Source organism: Streptopelia decaocto (assembly GCF_964273445.1).
Source record: "Streptopelia decaocto genome assembly, contig: HAP1_SCAFFOLD_1418, whole genome shotgun sequence".
In the NCBI taxonomy this organism is placed as follows: Eukaryota; Metazoa; Chordata; class Aves; order Columbiformes; family Columbidae; genus Streptopelia; species Streptopelia decaocto.
In genome coordinates this window covers 22,161-37,586 of record NW_028115286.1, presented here as the reverse complement: position 1 = coordinate 37,586, position 15,426 = coordinate 22,161, and the positions used below count along the sequence as shown (strand labels likewise).

General features: G+C 66.5%; 1 protein-coding gene and 1 long non-coding RNA gene across 2 annotated transcripts; both read right to left on the bottom strand.

Annotated features, from left to right (window-relative positions):
• Positions 1 to 122: 122 nt before the first annotated feature.
• On the bottom strand, positions 123 to 2,252 carry LOC309452835. The gene is made up of 3 exons (XR_014186635.1): positions 1,426 to 2,252; positions 796 to 906; positions 123 to 364 (listed from the first exon to the last, which is right to left on the bottom strand). It is a non-coding gene; the product is annotated as an uncharacterized lncRNA (long non-coding RNA).
• Positions 2,253 to 2,261: 9 nt separating this feature from the next.
• NLGN2 (neuroligin 2) lies at positions 2,262 to 14,384 on the bottom strand. Its single transcript, XM_082077504.1, is given in 7 exon segments — positions 2,262 to 5,412; positions 6,790 to 7,579; positions 8,530 to 8,715; positions 9,670 to 9,819; positions 10,997 to 11,044; positions 13,908 to 14,084; positions 14,087 to 14,384. Coding segments are annotated over 7 exon segments (2,544 nt in total). The 5' UTR covers positions 14,331 to 14,384; the 3' UTR covers positions 2,262 to 4,463.
• Positions 14,385 to 15,426: the final 1,042 nt, after the last annotated feature.

Below are 15,426 nucleotides of genomic sequence, written 5' to 3'. Positions count from 1 at the left end.
GGTCCCGGACGCCTGGGTCCCTTGGGAAGGGGGTCCCGGATGCCTGGGTCCCTTGGGAAGGGGGTCCCGGATGCCTGGGTCCCTCAGCATGGGGCACCCGGACACCTGGGTCCCCTGGGAAGGGGGTCCCGGACGCCTGGGTCCCTTGGAAGGTTGTGGGTCCCAGGGGGTGAGTTCTGGGTCAGGGTCAGTTGTGGGTCAGGGGGCTGTGGGGTCGGGGTCAAGGCCAGGGCTGGGGTCAGAGGTCAGGGGTCACCCACCGAGGCGTACACCAGCCCCGCGCCGTTCATGGCCACGTAGCGCCCGGCCAGCGCCCCCTGGATGGCGACCACGCGCAGCCCCACCGGGATCAGGTTGAACAGCGCTGGGGGGGGGGGGGGAGGGAAGGGGCTGCCACGCCCGCACGGACACGCCCTGCGGCCCCGCCCCTTCCACACCCCCGCAAACCCCGCCCCTAAACCCCACGCCCCTCAGGCCACACCTTCCCAAACCCCGCCCCCTCAGCCCCGCCCCTCGAAGCTCCACCCTCTCGGGCCCCTCCCCCCGAGGCCCCGCCTATAGATTCCTGGCCCCACCCTGAAGCTCCACCCCTTGAGGCTCCACCCCTTGAGGCCCCGCCCCTCACATTCTGCCCCACCCCTCTCTCCCTGGCCCCGCCCCCTGAGGCCCCACACCTCACTCCATGACTCCGCCTCTCACTTCCTCACTCCGCCCCTCTCTCCTTGGCCCCGCCCCCCTACTCTCTGGCCCCACCCCTCCCGGCCCCGCCCCTCACTCCCTGGCCCCGCCCCTCACTTCCTGGCCCCGCCTCCTCCCAGGTGCCGTCCAGCCGTCCGTCCGTCCCCATGTGCAGGAAGTGCCCGTGGCCGCAGCGAAGCTTCGCGATGGCGCCGCGGAGCTGCGGTTCTGGGGGGGAAGACCCCAAAATCACCCCATTGTACCCCAAAACACACCCCCTGACACCCCCCCGAACCCCCAACCCCCGCGGAGCTGCGGTTCTGGGGGGGGAGACCCCAAAATCACCCCATTGTACCCCAAAACACACCCCTGACAGCCCCCTGAACCCCCAACCCCCGCGGAGCTGCGGTTCTGGGGGGGGGAGACCCCAAAATCACCCCATTGTACCCCAAAACACACCCCTGACACCCCCCCGAACCCCCAACCGCCCCCACCCCAAGACCCACCTGAGACCCCCCCAAACCCTCCAGACCGACCCCCCGTCCCCACCCCCTCCCCCCACCAGAGCCCCCTGAACCCCCAGACCCCCCAACCCCCACATGCCCCCCTAGTCCACCCCCAACCCCCCCGTAACCCCCGTTCCCCCCCCCCGGGCGGCTTCTTGTGGTGGCGCCGCCTTTGACCTCCCCCCCCCGCCCCCTCCCCCCCGTGACCCCGCCCCCTCCCCCCGCGGCCCCTCCCCCTCACCGGGCGGCTTCTCGCGGTGGCGCCGCCTCCTCCCGCACGCGCGCACTTTGCTCACGAGCCCGCGCAGCTGCTGCTGACACAGCGACGGGGGCGCGCGCGCGCCGGGGGGGCGGGGGGGGCCCTGCGCGCGGGGCGGGGGCGCGTCCCGGCCCCCCGGCGCTGCCGGATCAGCGAGCTGGCCAGCGCCGCCATGACGTCACCGCGCCCCCCTCCCCCCACCCGGCGGCGAGCGAACGGGGGATGGGGGGAGGGGAGGGGAGGGGGGGGCGCCCGGACGCCTGGGTCCCTCGGGAAGGTTGTGACCCCCGGGGGATCTCCCGGACGCCTGGGTTCCCCGGGTGGGTGGGGAGAGGGGGGAGGGGTCTCCCGGACGCCTGGGTTCCCCGGGTGAGGGGGAGGGGTCTCCCGGACGCCTGGGTTCCCCGCGGGGGTGGGGGGAGGGGTCTCCCGGACGCCTGGGTTCCCGCGGGGGTGGGGGGAGGGGTCTCCCGGACGCCTGGGTTCCCCGGGTGATGGGGAGGGGTCTCCCGGACGCCTGGGTTCCCCGGGTGAGGGGGAGGGGTCTCCCGGACGCCTGGGTTCCCCGGGCGAGGGGGAGGGGTCTCCCGGACGCCTGGGTTCCCCGGGCGAGGGGGAGGGGTCTCCCGGACGCCTGGGTTCCCGCGGGGGTGGGGGGAGGGGTCTCCCGGACGCCTGGGTTCCCGCAGCGTTAGGCGCGGGGGTTGGGGGGAGGGGCGGGGCGGCCCCACGCGCACGCGTGGGAGCGGCGCAGGCGCGCGCGCCCGGGGGGGGGAGGGATCGGCACGAGGCTCCGCCCCCTCCGCCCCTCCCCCACCCCCGGGACGGCCCGGCCGGCGCCGAGAGCCCGGATCGGTCCCAGTATAACCCAGTTTGATCCCAGTTCGATCCCAGTTCAACCCCATGAGATCCCAGTTCGATCCCAGTTCAACCCGGCTCGGTCCCAGTTTGATCCCAGTTCAACCCCCGTGAGATTCCAGTTCGGTCCCAGTATAACCCAGTTTGAATCCAGTTCAACTTGGTTCGATGCCAGTTTGGTCCCAGTTTGATCCCAGTTTGGTCCCAGTATAACCCAGTTTGATCCCAGTTCAACCCGGCTCGGTCCCAGTTTGATCCCAGTTCGATCCCAGTTCAACCCCCATGAGATCCCAGTTCGATCCCAATATAACCCACTTTGATGCCAGTTCAACCCTCATGAGATCCCAGTTTGATCCCAGTTTGATCCCAGTTCGATCCCGGTTTGATCCCAGTTTGATCCCAGTTCGATCCCAGTATAACCCAGTTCGATCCCAGTATAACCCAGTTCGGTCCCAGTTCGGTCCCAGTTCACCCCAGTATAACCAGTTCCGTCCCATCCCCCGGTCCCGCCAGGGGGCGCCGCAGCCAATAGGACCGCGGGGACCCCGGGGGGGCGGGGCCGCCCGTTCCCATGGAAACCGCCCCCCCTCCCCTCCCCCCCAGGAAACGCAGCGAATTCGTTTTGGGTTTTTTTTGGTCGATTTTTTTTCTTTTTCCTCTTTTTTATCCATTTTTTTTCCTTTTTTTTTTCATAAAAACGCCCCCCGGGGCCGCCCCTCCCCCCGCCCCTCCCCCCGCCCCGCCCTCGCGAGGCCCCGCCCAGCGCGAGGCCACGCCCCCTCCCCCCTCCCCCCCGGGAATAAAAATAGAAACTCTCGGGGTCGCTGTTGGGGGCGGGGCAGCCATGGGGGGGGGGGGGGGGGCAGGGCAGGAGGGGCGGGGGGGACACGCGTCACCGTGGCGACCGGTGACGTCACCGCGGTGACCGAGATGATGGGGTCGCCATGGCAACGGGGGGATGTCAGGCAACCGGGGATGTCGGGGTCTCCATGGTAACCGGGGGGGCGCAGTCTCCATGGTAACCGGGGATGTCGGGGTCTCCATGGTAACTGGGGGGCGGAGTCTCCATGGTAACCGGGGGCGGGGTCTCCATGGTAACCAGGGATGTCGGAGTCTCCATGGCAACGGGGGGATGTCGGGGTCTCCATGGCAACCGGGGGGGCGGGGTCGCCGCCATCTCGCGCTCCAGCCGCCATCTTGGCACCGGGGGGGGGGGAAGGGGGCGGGGCAGCGGGGGAGGGGCGGGGGGGTCCCCCCCGAACCCCCAAACTGCTGCGTTTGGCACAAGTTTTTCTTTGTACAGAAAGCGCGAAAGAAAGAAAGGGGGGGGGGGGAGGGGAAGGGGGGGAGGGGAAGTGGGGGGAGGGGAGTCGGGGTCCCCCCGGCACATGGAGGGGTGCGGGGGGGGTGGCATCGCCCCTCCCCCTCCTCCCCCCCCCCCGGGCCTCGTTTGCTTCATTTTTGGGGGTTTTTGAGCCGTTTCCCGCCAGGTCGGGAACATGCAACGGTGATGGGGGGAGGGGCGGCGGGACCCCCCCCCCCGCCTCTGCGGGGACCCAGGAGTCCGGGGGGGGCGCCCCCCCCCCCCCCCCCCGTGTGTGTTTTCAGGGGACCCAGGCGCCCGGGTTTGGGGGGGTGGGGTGCGGGGTTCCCATGCGTCTTTGGGGGACCCAGGCGTCCGGGATGGGGTGGGGGAGGGGTCCCCACGCGACGTCAGCGTGTCCATGGTGGGGGGATGGGGGTCCCGCTACCTCTTCAGCGGACCCAGGTGTCCGGGCAGGGACCCAGGCGTCCGGGTGGGGACGCAAGCAGGTGGGGGGAGGGGCTCACCCCACACACTCATGGGGGGGACCCAGGCATCCAGAGGGACCCAGGCGTCCGGGAAGGGACCCAGGCGTCCGAGAAGGGACCCAGGCGTCCGGGAAGGACCCATGCGTCCGGGAGGGACCCAGGTGTCCGGGAGGGACCCAGGTGTCCGGGAAGGGACCCAGGCATCCAGGAGGGACCCAGGCGTCCGGGTGCCCCCCCACCCCTCCCCAGGCTGTGGGGGAGGGGCTTATCTCCTTCTCCGAGGGGGGCGTGGCCGGACACCCCCCGGCACGTGGGGGGACGGAGTGGGGGGGGGCGGGGGTGTCAGCGGGGTGGGGGAGGGGCCGCCCGGCCTATACGCGGGTGGTGGAGTGGGGGTGGGGCAGGGTGCTGTTGTGGCCGGGGGGGGGGGGGAAGGGCGGCCCGAAGGGGTGCAGGGGGGGCAGCCCCCCCCCGGCCACCACGGTGATGGTGTTGGGGGGCAGCAGGGGCACGTCCTCGGGCGCGCGCCGCAGCGCCAGCGTGTAGTCGGGGGGTCCCGCCGGGGCGCCCCCCCCCCGCAGCGCCCCCTCCCCCCCCCCCAGCTCCCCCAGCCCCACCCCCACCCTGTCCGGGTGCTTCAGCTGCAGGGACACCAGCTCCTCCTCCCCTCCCCCCCCCGCGCCGTGCCCCAGCAGGTCGTTGGGGGCCCCCCCTCCCCCCACCACCCCCCCGGCGCGGGTTGGGGGAGGGGGGCTGAGGCGCCGCGGGACGCGCCCCTCGTGGTGGTGGGGGAGGGGGTGCGGGTGGGGGTGGGGCGGCCGCTTGTCCCGCTTGTAGTAGAGCGCGGCGAAGGCCAAGATGTTGAGGAAGAGGAGGGAGGCGCCCACGGCCACGGTCACGCTCAGCTCGGTCGAGTAGTCCCGCGAGTCCCCCGGGAACGGCGCGAAGCGCCGCCGCCCCCCCTGCCCCTCCCCCTCCTCCTCCTCCTCCCCCCCCTCCCCCGCCCCCTCGGGGCGGTCGGGGCGCGGGGGGCGGGGGGAGGGGCCGGGGGGGCGGCGCGTGGGGCCGCGGCGGGGGGGCGGGGGGAGGCGCGTGGTGGTGGAGCCGGGGGGCAGCTGGTGCAGGTTGTGCAGGTGCGGGACGAGCTCCAGCCAGAACGCCACCTTGTTGGCGCGGTAGTGGTCGCGCACGCGCGGCTTCAGCCCGATGTGCAGGTAGCGCTTGTCCTTGCCGTCGAAGCGCGTCCACACCACCTCCTCGAAGCGGTTGGGCTTGGTGTGGATGAACTTGGTGTCCTGCGGCACCGGCTGGTTGGGGTCGCTGCGGGGGGGGGGAGGGGGGGACACACGGTGAGGGGTTAACGGGGGGGGTTGCGGGGGTTGGGCGGCGCGGGGGAGGGGGGCGACGGAGTGAGGGCAACTTAACTGGGCAACAACCAGCCAACAACTCAACCGACCGACAACTCAACCAACCGACCAACAACCAACCGACAACTCAACCAACCAACAACCAAGTGACAACTCAACCGACTAACCAACAACCAACCCACAACTCAACCAACCGACGACTCAACTGACCAACCAACAACCAACTGACAACTCAACCAACCAACAACCCAACCAACCAACAACTCAACCAACTGAGGAACAACTCAACCAACCAACAACTCAACCGACTGACAACTCAACCAACCGACGACTCAACCAACTGAGGAACAACTCAACTGACCAACAACTCAACTGACCAACCAACAATCAACTAACAACTCAACCGACCAACAACTCAACCAACTGAGCAACAACTCAACCAACTGAGCAACAACCCAACCAACCGACAACCCAACCAACCGACAACTCAAACAACCAACAACTCAACCAACTGAGGAACAACTCAACCAACCAACAACTCAACCAACCAGCCAACAACTCAACCAGTTGACCAAGAACTCAACCTACCACAACCAACCAACCAACAACTCAACCAACTGAGCAACAACTCAACCAACCATCCAACAACTCAACCAACCATCCAACAAATCAACCAACCAACCAACAACTCAACTAATCAACTCAACCATCCAACAAGTCAACCAACCAACAAGTCAACCAACAACTCAACCAGCTGACCAACAACTCAACCAACCGACCAAAACTCAACCAACTGTCCAGCAACTCAACCAACTGACCAACAACTCAACCAACCATCCAACCACTCAACCATCCAACCAACCAACCATCAACCCAACCAACCAACCACTCAACCAATCAACCAACCAACCAACCATCCAACCACTCAACCAACCAACAACTCAACCAACAACTCAATCAACCACCCAACCACTCAACCATCCAACCAACCATCCAACCGCTCAACCAACCAACCAACCATCCAACCACTCAACCAACCAACAACTCAACCAACCATCCAACAACTCAACCAACCACTCAACCAACAACTCAATCAACCACCCAACCACTCAATCATCCAACCAACCAACCATCAACCCAACCAACCAACCAACCATCCAACCACTCAACCAACCAACAACTCAACCAACCACCCAACAACTCAACCAACTGACCCCTCAACCAACCAACCAACAACTCAACCAACCAACAACTCTACCAACCAACAACTCAGCCACCCCCCCCCACCCACCGGCTCACCCCCCCACCCCCCACCCCCTCCCCCACGCACCCGGTCTTGGCGAAGTTGGTCCAGTAGGTCATGACGACGGCGCTGAGCATCACGTCGTTCTTGGAGAAGTTGCAGGGGAACAGGTCGGTGGCGCCCACCATGGGCACCCCGAACACGTAGGGGATCTCGTCCCCGTGCGCCGCGTCCGCCCACTCGGGCCGCGCGTCCGTCTGGCAGTGGTGGTAGAAGGTGTAGAAGTACACGGGCGACTGGTACTCGGCGTGGAGCTTGGCCGTGGCCACCGCCGGCGCCACCCACTGGTGGTCGGTGAACAGCGCCAGCAGCGTCTTGCGCCGCATCTCGCCGTTGTCGCGGTCCGCCCAGTCCGTGTACATGAACTTGATGGTCTCGCGCAGGATGTCCTTGCCCTCCGGGTACCCGTAGAGGTTGTCCACGAAGTTGGAGATGGTGAAGTCGAAGTAGGACGCCGAGATGCCGTCCTCGCTCTCCAGCGAGTCCTCCACGAACTTGAGCCCCTCGCCCTGGTTGACGCCGATGAGGATGTCGTAGTTGAGGAACTCGCCCTGCTGCATGAGGATCTCGGGGTCGTCGGGCACCACGTCGCCGTCCACCACCGGCCCGAAGGCCACGTGGTAGCGCGCGGGCTGCACGTCCTGGTCCACCAGGGCGCGGAAGGGCTGGCGCCGCAGGCACTCGACGGCCGCGCCGGTGTCGGCGCCGTCGCAGCCGACCTTGGCCGCCAGCAGCCGCGTGTACTTGAGCGGCTGGTAGTTCACCGACCAGCTGGAGATGGCCGTGCCGCTCTGGGCGATGGCCTTCTGGAACAGACCTGGGGACACGGGGACATTGGGGACATCGTGGGGACATCATGGGGACATGGGAACATGATGGGGAGATGGGGAGATGGGGACATGATGGGGAGATAGGGACATGGGGATGGCCGTGCCGCTCTGGGCGATGGCCTTCTGGAACAGACCTGGGGACACGGGGACATTGGGGACATCGTGGGGACATGGGGACATGGTGGGACATGGGGGCATCATGGGGTCATGGGGACATGATGGGGAGATGGCCTTCTGGAACAGACCTGGGGACATGGGGACATTGGGGACATTGTGGGGACATGGGGACATGGTGGGACATGGGGGCATCATGGGGACATGGGGACACGATGGGGAGATGGCCTTCTGGAACAGACCTGGGGACACGGGGACATTGGGGACATCATGGGGACATGGGGACATGGGGACATTGGGGACATTGTGGGGACATGGGGACATGGTGGGGCGATGGCCTTCTGGAACAGACCTGGGGACACGGGGACATGGGGCATCATGGGGACATGGGGACATGATGGGGCGATGGCCTTCTGGAACAGACCTGGGGACATGGGGACATCGTGGGGACATGAGGACATGATGGGGACATGGGGACACTGGGGACATCGTGGGGAGATCATGGGGATGTGGGGACATGAGGATGGAGCCACCAGGCCCTGTTGGGGTGACGTTGGTGACACTGTTGGTACCTTCGGAGTGGTGGGACAGGATGAGCAGGAGGATGTGGGGGTGACGTTGGGGTGATGTTGGTGATGTTGGTGATGTTGGGGTGACACTGGGGTGATGTTGGGGTGACACGGGGGTGATGTTGGTGATGTTGGTGATGTTGGGGTGACACTGGGGTGATGTTGGTGACACTGGGGTGATGTTGGGGTGATGTTGGGATGATGTTGGTGATGCTGGTGACATTGGGGTGATGTTGGGGTGACGCCATCGGTACCTTCGGAGTGGTGGGACAGGATGAGGAGGCTGACGCAGGCGGCGCCGGCGCCGGAGCCGAAGATGGTGATGCGCTGGGGGTCGCCGCCGAAGTTGCCGACGTTCTCGTGCAGCCACCGCAGCGCCTGGATCTGGTCCAGCAGCCCGTAGTTGCCCTTGGCCGCCTGGTCCCCCGTGCTCAGGAACCCTGGGGACAGTGGGACACCGTGGGGACACTGTGGGGACACCGTGGGGACACAGGGGGGACACCAGAGACACCAGGGGACGCCACCCCAAGGAGGTTCCCACAGTGTCCCCGTGTCCATCCCATGACCTGAGGAGGTTCCCCAGTCTCCCAATGACCTAAGAAGGTTCCCCATGGTGTCCCCATGTCCCCAAGGAGGTTCCCCATAGTGATGTCTCCATGTCCCCGTGTCCATCCCATGACCTAAGGAGGTTCCCCATAGTGTCCCCATGTCCCCAAGGAGATTCCCCATAATGTCCCCATGTCCATCCCATGACCTAAGGAGGTTCCCCATAGTGTCCCCATGTCCATCTCAAGACCTAAGGAGGTTCTCCATGATGTCCCCATGTCCCCAAGAGGGTTCCCCATAGTGTCCCCCTGTCCATCTCAAGACCTAAGGAGGTTCTCCATGATGTCCCCATGTCCCCAAGAGGGTTCCCCATAGTGTCCCCCTGTCCATCTCAAGACCTAAGGAGGTTCTCCATGATGTCCCCATGTCCCCAAGAAGGTTCCCCATAGCGTCCCCATGTTCCCATGTCCATCCCAAGACCTAAGAAGGTTTCTCCATGGTGTCCCCATGTCCCCATACCCACCGTGTGACCCCAGGGAGGTTCCCCATGGTGTCCCCATGTCCATCCCAAGACCTAAGGAGGTTCTCCATGATGTCCCCATGTCCCCAAGGAGGTCCCCCATAGTGTCCCCATGTCCATCCCAAGACCTAAGAAGGTTTCTCCATGGTGTCCCCATGTCCCCATACCCACCCTGTGACCCCAAGGAGGTTCCCCATGGTGTCCCCGTACCCCCCATGTCCCCCGTGTCCCCGTGTCCTACCGAGGACGCCGAGCCGGTAGTTCATGGTGTCCCCGTACCCCCCATGTCCCCCGTACCCCCCATGTCCCCCGTGTCCCCGTGTCCTACCGAGGACGCCGAGCCGGTAGTTCATGGTGACCACGATGACGTTGCCGTAGGCCGCCAGGACGCTGCCGTCGAACATGTTCCCCGTGCCCTCCATGTAGGAGCCGCCGTGCAGGAACAGCATCACCGGCTTCTTCCCGCTGTCCCGGATGTCTGGGGGGGGACAGCGGGGACATCGGGGGGACACCGGGGACACCCCGGGGAGCCCCCGGGGACACCCTGGGGACGCTATGGGGGACCCCCCTGCACCGGGGACACCCCTGGGGACACCCTGGGGACACTCTGGGGACACTATGGGGGACCCCCCTGCACTGGGGACACCCCTGGGGACACCCTGGGGACACTCTGGGGACACTATGGGGGACCCCCCTGCACTGGGGACACCCTGGGGACACCCTGGGGACTTTGTGGGGGACCCTCCTGCACTGGGGACACCAGGGACACCCTGGGGACACTATGGGGGACCCCCCAGCACTGGGGACACCCCTGGGGACACCAGGGACACCCTGGGGACATTGTGGGGACATCGTGGGGGACACCCCCGGGGAGTCCCCTGGGGACATTATGGGGACCCCGCAGCACTGGGGACACCCACAGGGAACCCCCTGGGGACATTGTGGGGACATTGTGGGGGACACGGGGGACACCCCCGGGGACATTGGGGGGGACACCCCCAGGGAACCCCCTGGGGACACCCCGGGGACATCATGGGGACATTATGGGGGACCCCCCAGCACTGGGGTCACCCCTGGGGACACCTTGGGGACATTATGGGGGACCCCCCTGCACTGGGGTCACCCCAAGGTCACCCCCCCCAATGTCACTTTTGGGGACACCCCCCCCACCTTGTCCCCAGTGCTGGGGGGTGACAGCCGGGGTCAGAGGTCACAGTTGGGGGAGGGGGTTTCCATGGCAACGTGTCCCCCGTGATGAGCGGGGGGAGGGGCTGGGGCGGGGGGGAGGGGCGGGGGGACCCCGGTGTCCGGGGGGGGGGGAGGGGGCGTGTCCAAAAAAAAAAGCCAAAAACCAAAAAAAAAAAACCAAAAACCACCAAAAAGCAACAAAACCACAAAACCAAAAAACCAACAAAATCCCCCCAAACCCCCCCAGGAAAGAAAAAACAGCCAAAAACAACCAAAATCACCAAAAACAGAGAAAGAACCAAAATCCGCAGCCAAAAACGGGGCGAACCCCCCAGAAAAAGGAAAGAAAACGGGGGGGGGGGGAGGGGAGGGGGAAAAAACCCAAAAATCAGAAAGAACCACAAAAAAAAAAAAAAAAGCACTTTTTGTGTTTTTGCCCAAAACCGGCGGAACATGCACCAAAATACCTGGGTCCGGGGGGGCCGCGCCGTCCTCGCGCCTTTTGGCGACCAAACCTGGACCGGGGAGAGAAGCGGGAAGAGGCTTTTGGGGCCAAAAGGGGCGAGTTTGGGGGCGGGGGGAGGGGCGGGAAAAAAACTGCAGAAAAAAAGAGGAAAAAGCCGCGAGTTTCCGGCCCCAAAAATGGGCAAAAAAAGAGAAAAAATGACAAAATGTCCCCGACCCCCCCAAAAAAAACGGGGGGGAAAGGGGGGGAGGGCCCAAAAATGGGGCCGGGGGGTGGGGGTGGACGGACGGACGGACGGGGGGTGGATGGACAGACGGATTGAGGGGGATGGACGGACGGACTGATGGGGGGGCTGGACAGATGGACGGATGGGGGGGGGGATGGAGGGACAGACGGACGGGGGGATGGAGGATGTGGGGATGGACAGACAGACGGGGGGATGGACGGACAGATGGACGGGGGGATGGACGGACAGATGGACGGGGGATGGATGGATGGATGGATGGGTGAAGGACGTGGGGATGGACGGACAGACGGACGTTGAGGTGGATGGAGGACGGAGGGACGGACAGACAGACGGACACGGTGGGTGGACGGATAGATGTGGGGATGGAGGGACAGACGGACATGGTGGGGGGGGTGGACGACGCTGGGATGGACAGACGGACACACGGATGGGTAGAGGCCACGGGACGGACAGACGGACGCCTGGGTGAAGGATGGACGGACAGACGCGGGGGTGGACGGACGGACGTCGGGATGAGCGGAGGAACTGGGGACGGACAGACGGACGTCCAGGCGGGTGAAGGATGTCGGGACGGACGGACACTGGGGTGGCTGGAGGGCGTCGGGACAGACGGACGCGGGGACGGGGGTTGACGGCTCCAGCACAGGGACCCGGGCGGCCGGAAGGGACCCAGGCGTCCGGGGAGGGACCCAGGAGTGCGGGAGGGACCCAGGCATCCGGGGGGGGCGTGGCCGGGCAGGGGGTCTGGGTGTGTCCAGCCCTGGGGGATCCCCCCTCCCCCACCCCCCCAATTTTGCCCATTTCTGCTGTTTTTCGCCCCGTTTCCGGGGCGCGGAGCCGCAAATCCGTTGGATTTTGCCCATTTCCCCCGTTTTTCACCCCGTTTCCCAGCCCCTTCCTCCCGGATTTGCCCAAACTCGCCCTTTTTCTCCCCATTTCCCAGCACCAGCCGCCCCAGCGCTGACCCCATTTCTCTCTTTTTCACCCCATTCCCCCCCGCCCCCAGTTCCAGCCCAAATTTGCCCCCGCCCACCCGGCCCCGCCGTCGTCCAATGGGGCGTGGAGGTTGAGCCTCGTCCTCCCCGCAGCCCCGCCCACTGACCACACCCACTGACCACACCCAGTGACCCCGCCCACAATCACACCCAGTGACCACACCCACCGACCCCACCCAGTGACCCCACCCAGTGACCCCGCCCAGTGACCCCGCCCACTGACCCCACCCACTGACCCCGCCCCCTCATTCCATGCAATGGGTCATAGTTTGAGGTACAGACAGTCCAAGCTCTGCCCCCCCTTCCCGTCCCCTCTGTCCCCACCTCTACGTCCCCATCCCTGTCCCCCCATTCACCCCATGTCCCCGTTCACCCCATGTCCCCATTGCCCCCCATGTCCCCATTCACGCCATTGCCTCCCATGTCCCCATTCACCCCATGTCCCCATTCACCCCCATGTCCCCATTGCCCCCCCATGTCCCCATTGCCCCCCATGTCCCCATTCACCCCATGTCCCCATTGCCCCCCCATGTTCCCATTCACCCCATGTCCCCATTGCCTCCCATGTCCCCATTCACCCCATGTCCCCATTGCCCCCCCATGTCCCCATTGCCCCCCATGTCCCCATGTCCCATTGCCCCCCATGTCCCCATGTCCCCCATTGCCCCCCACGTCCCCATGTCCCCCATTCCCCCCCATGTCCCCATGTCCCCCATGTCCCCATGTCCCCCATGTCCCCCATGCCCCCCCGTCCGTACCGTCCTCGGTGGGCACGTAGAGGTTGAGGTACAGACAGTCCTCGCTCTGCCCCCATTCACCCCATGTCCCCATTGCCCCCATTACCCCCCATGTCCCCATGTCCCCCATTGCCCCCCATGTCCCCCCATGTCCCCATTGCCCCCCATGTCCCCATGTCCCCATGTCCCCCATTGCCCCCCACGTCCCCATGTCCCCCATTGCCCCCCATGTCCCCATTGTCCCCCCGTCCGTACCGTCCTCGGTGGGCACGTAGAGGTTGAGGTACAGACAGTCCTCGCTCTGCGCCCATTCACCCCATGTCCCCATTGCCCCCCATGTCCCCCATTGCCCCCCATGTCCCCATGTCCCCATGTCCCCCCATGTCCCCATGTCCCCCCATGTCCCCATTGCCCCCCATGCCCCCCCGTCCGTACCGTCCTCGGTGGGCACGTAGAGGTTGAGGTACAGACAGTCCTCGCTCTGCCCCCATTCACCCCATGTCCCCATGTCCCCATTCACCCCATTGCCCCCCATGTCCCCATTGCCCCCCACGCCCCCCCGTCCGTACCGTCCTCGGTGGGCACGTAGAGGTTGAGGTACAGACAGTCCTCGCTCTGCGCCCATTCACCCCATGTCCCCATGTCCCCCATGTCCCCATGTCCCCATTGCCCCCCATGTCCCCATGTCCCCATTGCCCCCCATGTCCCCATTGCCCCCCCGTCCGTACCGTCCTCGGTGGGCACGTAGAGGTTGAGGTACAGACAGTCCTCGCTCTGCGCCCATTCACCCCATGTCCCCATGTCCCCCATGTCCCCATGTCCCCATTGCCCCCCATGTCCCCATGTCCCCCACTGCCCCCCATGTCCCCATGTCCCCCATTGCCCCCCATGTCCCCATGTCCACCATGTCCCCCCATGCCCCCCCGTCCGTACCGTCCTCGGTGGGCACGTAGAGGTTGAGGTACAGACAGTCCTCGCTCTGCGCCGCCACGTACGCCCCCGCGGCCTCCAGGTTGTCGCTGAGCCAGAGCGGCAGCATGAGCGGGGGGGGCCCGGCGCGCAGGTTCTGGGGGCAGGCGGGGCCGAAGGCCGTGGCGTCGCGCACCCCCCCCAGGCGGCGGGGGCCTCGGGGGGCGCCCAGCGGCGCGGGCCCAGCGGGGGGGCGGCGTAGGGCACCCCCAGGAACGCCTGCACCGGGCCCAGCAGCTCGTTGCTCAGGTCGCGCCGCGCCCCCCGCAGCCGCCCGTACTGCGTGGGCACCACCGGGAACCGCGGGTCCGGGGGGGGGTCCTGGGGGGCGCCGGGGGGCGCCCAGAGCGCCAGCGCCAGCGCCAGGGCCAGCGGGGGGGGCGGCATGGCGGGGGGGGGGAGCGGGGGGTCACGGGGCGGAGGGGGAGGGGAGAGCCATGGGGGGGCTGGGGGGGGCGGTGGGTTGTGGGGGGTCGGGGGGGGATGGGAAGGGATGGGGGGTGTGGGGTTGTGGGGGGGTCAGGGGGATGCGGGTGTCATGGGGGTCAGGGGGAATGGGGGGGATGGGGTGTGGGGGGGGTCAGGGGTGATGGGATGGGGGGATGGGATGGGGGAGTTGGGGGGGATGGGAAGGAATGGGGATGGGGGGTGTGGGGTTGTGGGGGGGTCAGGGGGATGCAGGTGTCATGGGGGTCAGGGGGAATGGGATGGGGGGATGGGATGGGGGGGTTGGGGGGGATGGGAAGGAATGGGGATGGGGGGTGTGGGGTTGTGGGGGGGTCAGGGGGATGCAGGTGTCATGGGGGTCAGGGGGAATGGGGGGGATGGGGTGTGGGGGGGGTCAGGGTGATGGGATGGGGGGATGGGATGGGGGGGATGGGAAGGAATGGGGATGGGGGGTGTGGGGTTGTGGGGGGGTCAGGGGGATGCAGGTGTCATGGGGGTCAGGGGGAATGGGGGGGATGGGGTGTGGGGGGGGTCAGGGGTGATGGGATGGGGGGATGGGATGGGGGGGTTGGGGGGGATGGGAAGGAATGGGGATGGGGGGTGTGGGGTTGTGGGGGGGTCAGGGGGAATGGGGGGGATGGGGTGTGTGGGGGGTTAAGGGGTGATGGGAGGGAAGGGGGATGGGGGGATGGGATGGGGGGGTTGGGGGGGATGGGAAGGAATGGGGATGGGGGGTGTGGGGGGGGTCAGGGGTGATGGGAGGGAAGTGGGATGGGATGGGGGGGTCAGGGGGGGATGGGAAGGAATGGGGATGGGGGGTGTGGGGTTGTGGGGGGGTCAGGGGAATGGGGGGGATGGGAGGGAAGGGGAATGGGGGGTCATGGGGGATGGGGGGTTGTGGGGGGGTCGTGGGGAGACGGGGGCCCAGGAGGGTCATGGGGGGGATGGGGGGAAGGGGGGTGGGAGGGTCGGGGAGGGTCATGGGGGGGGACACACGGACATGGGGGGACACACGGACACCCAAGGGGCCGATGGG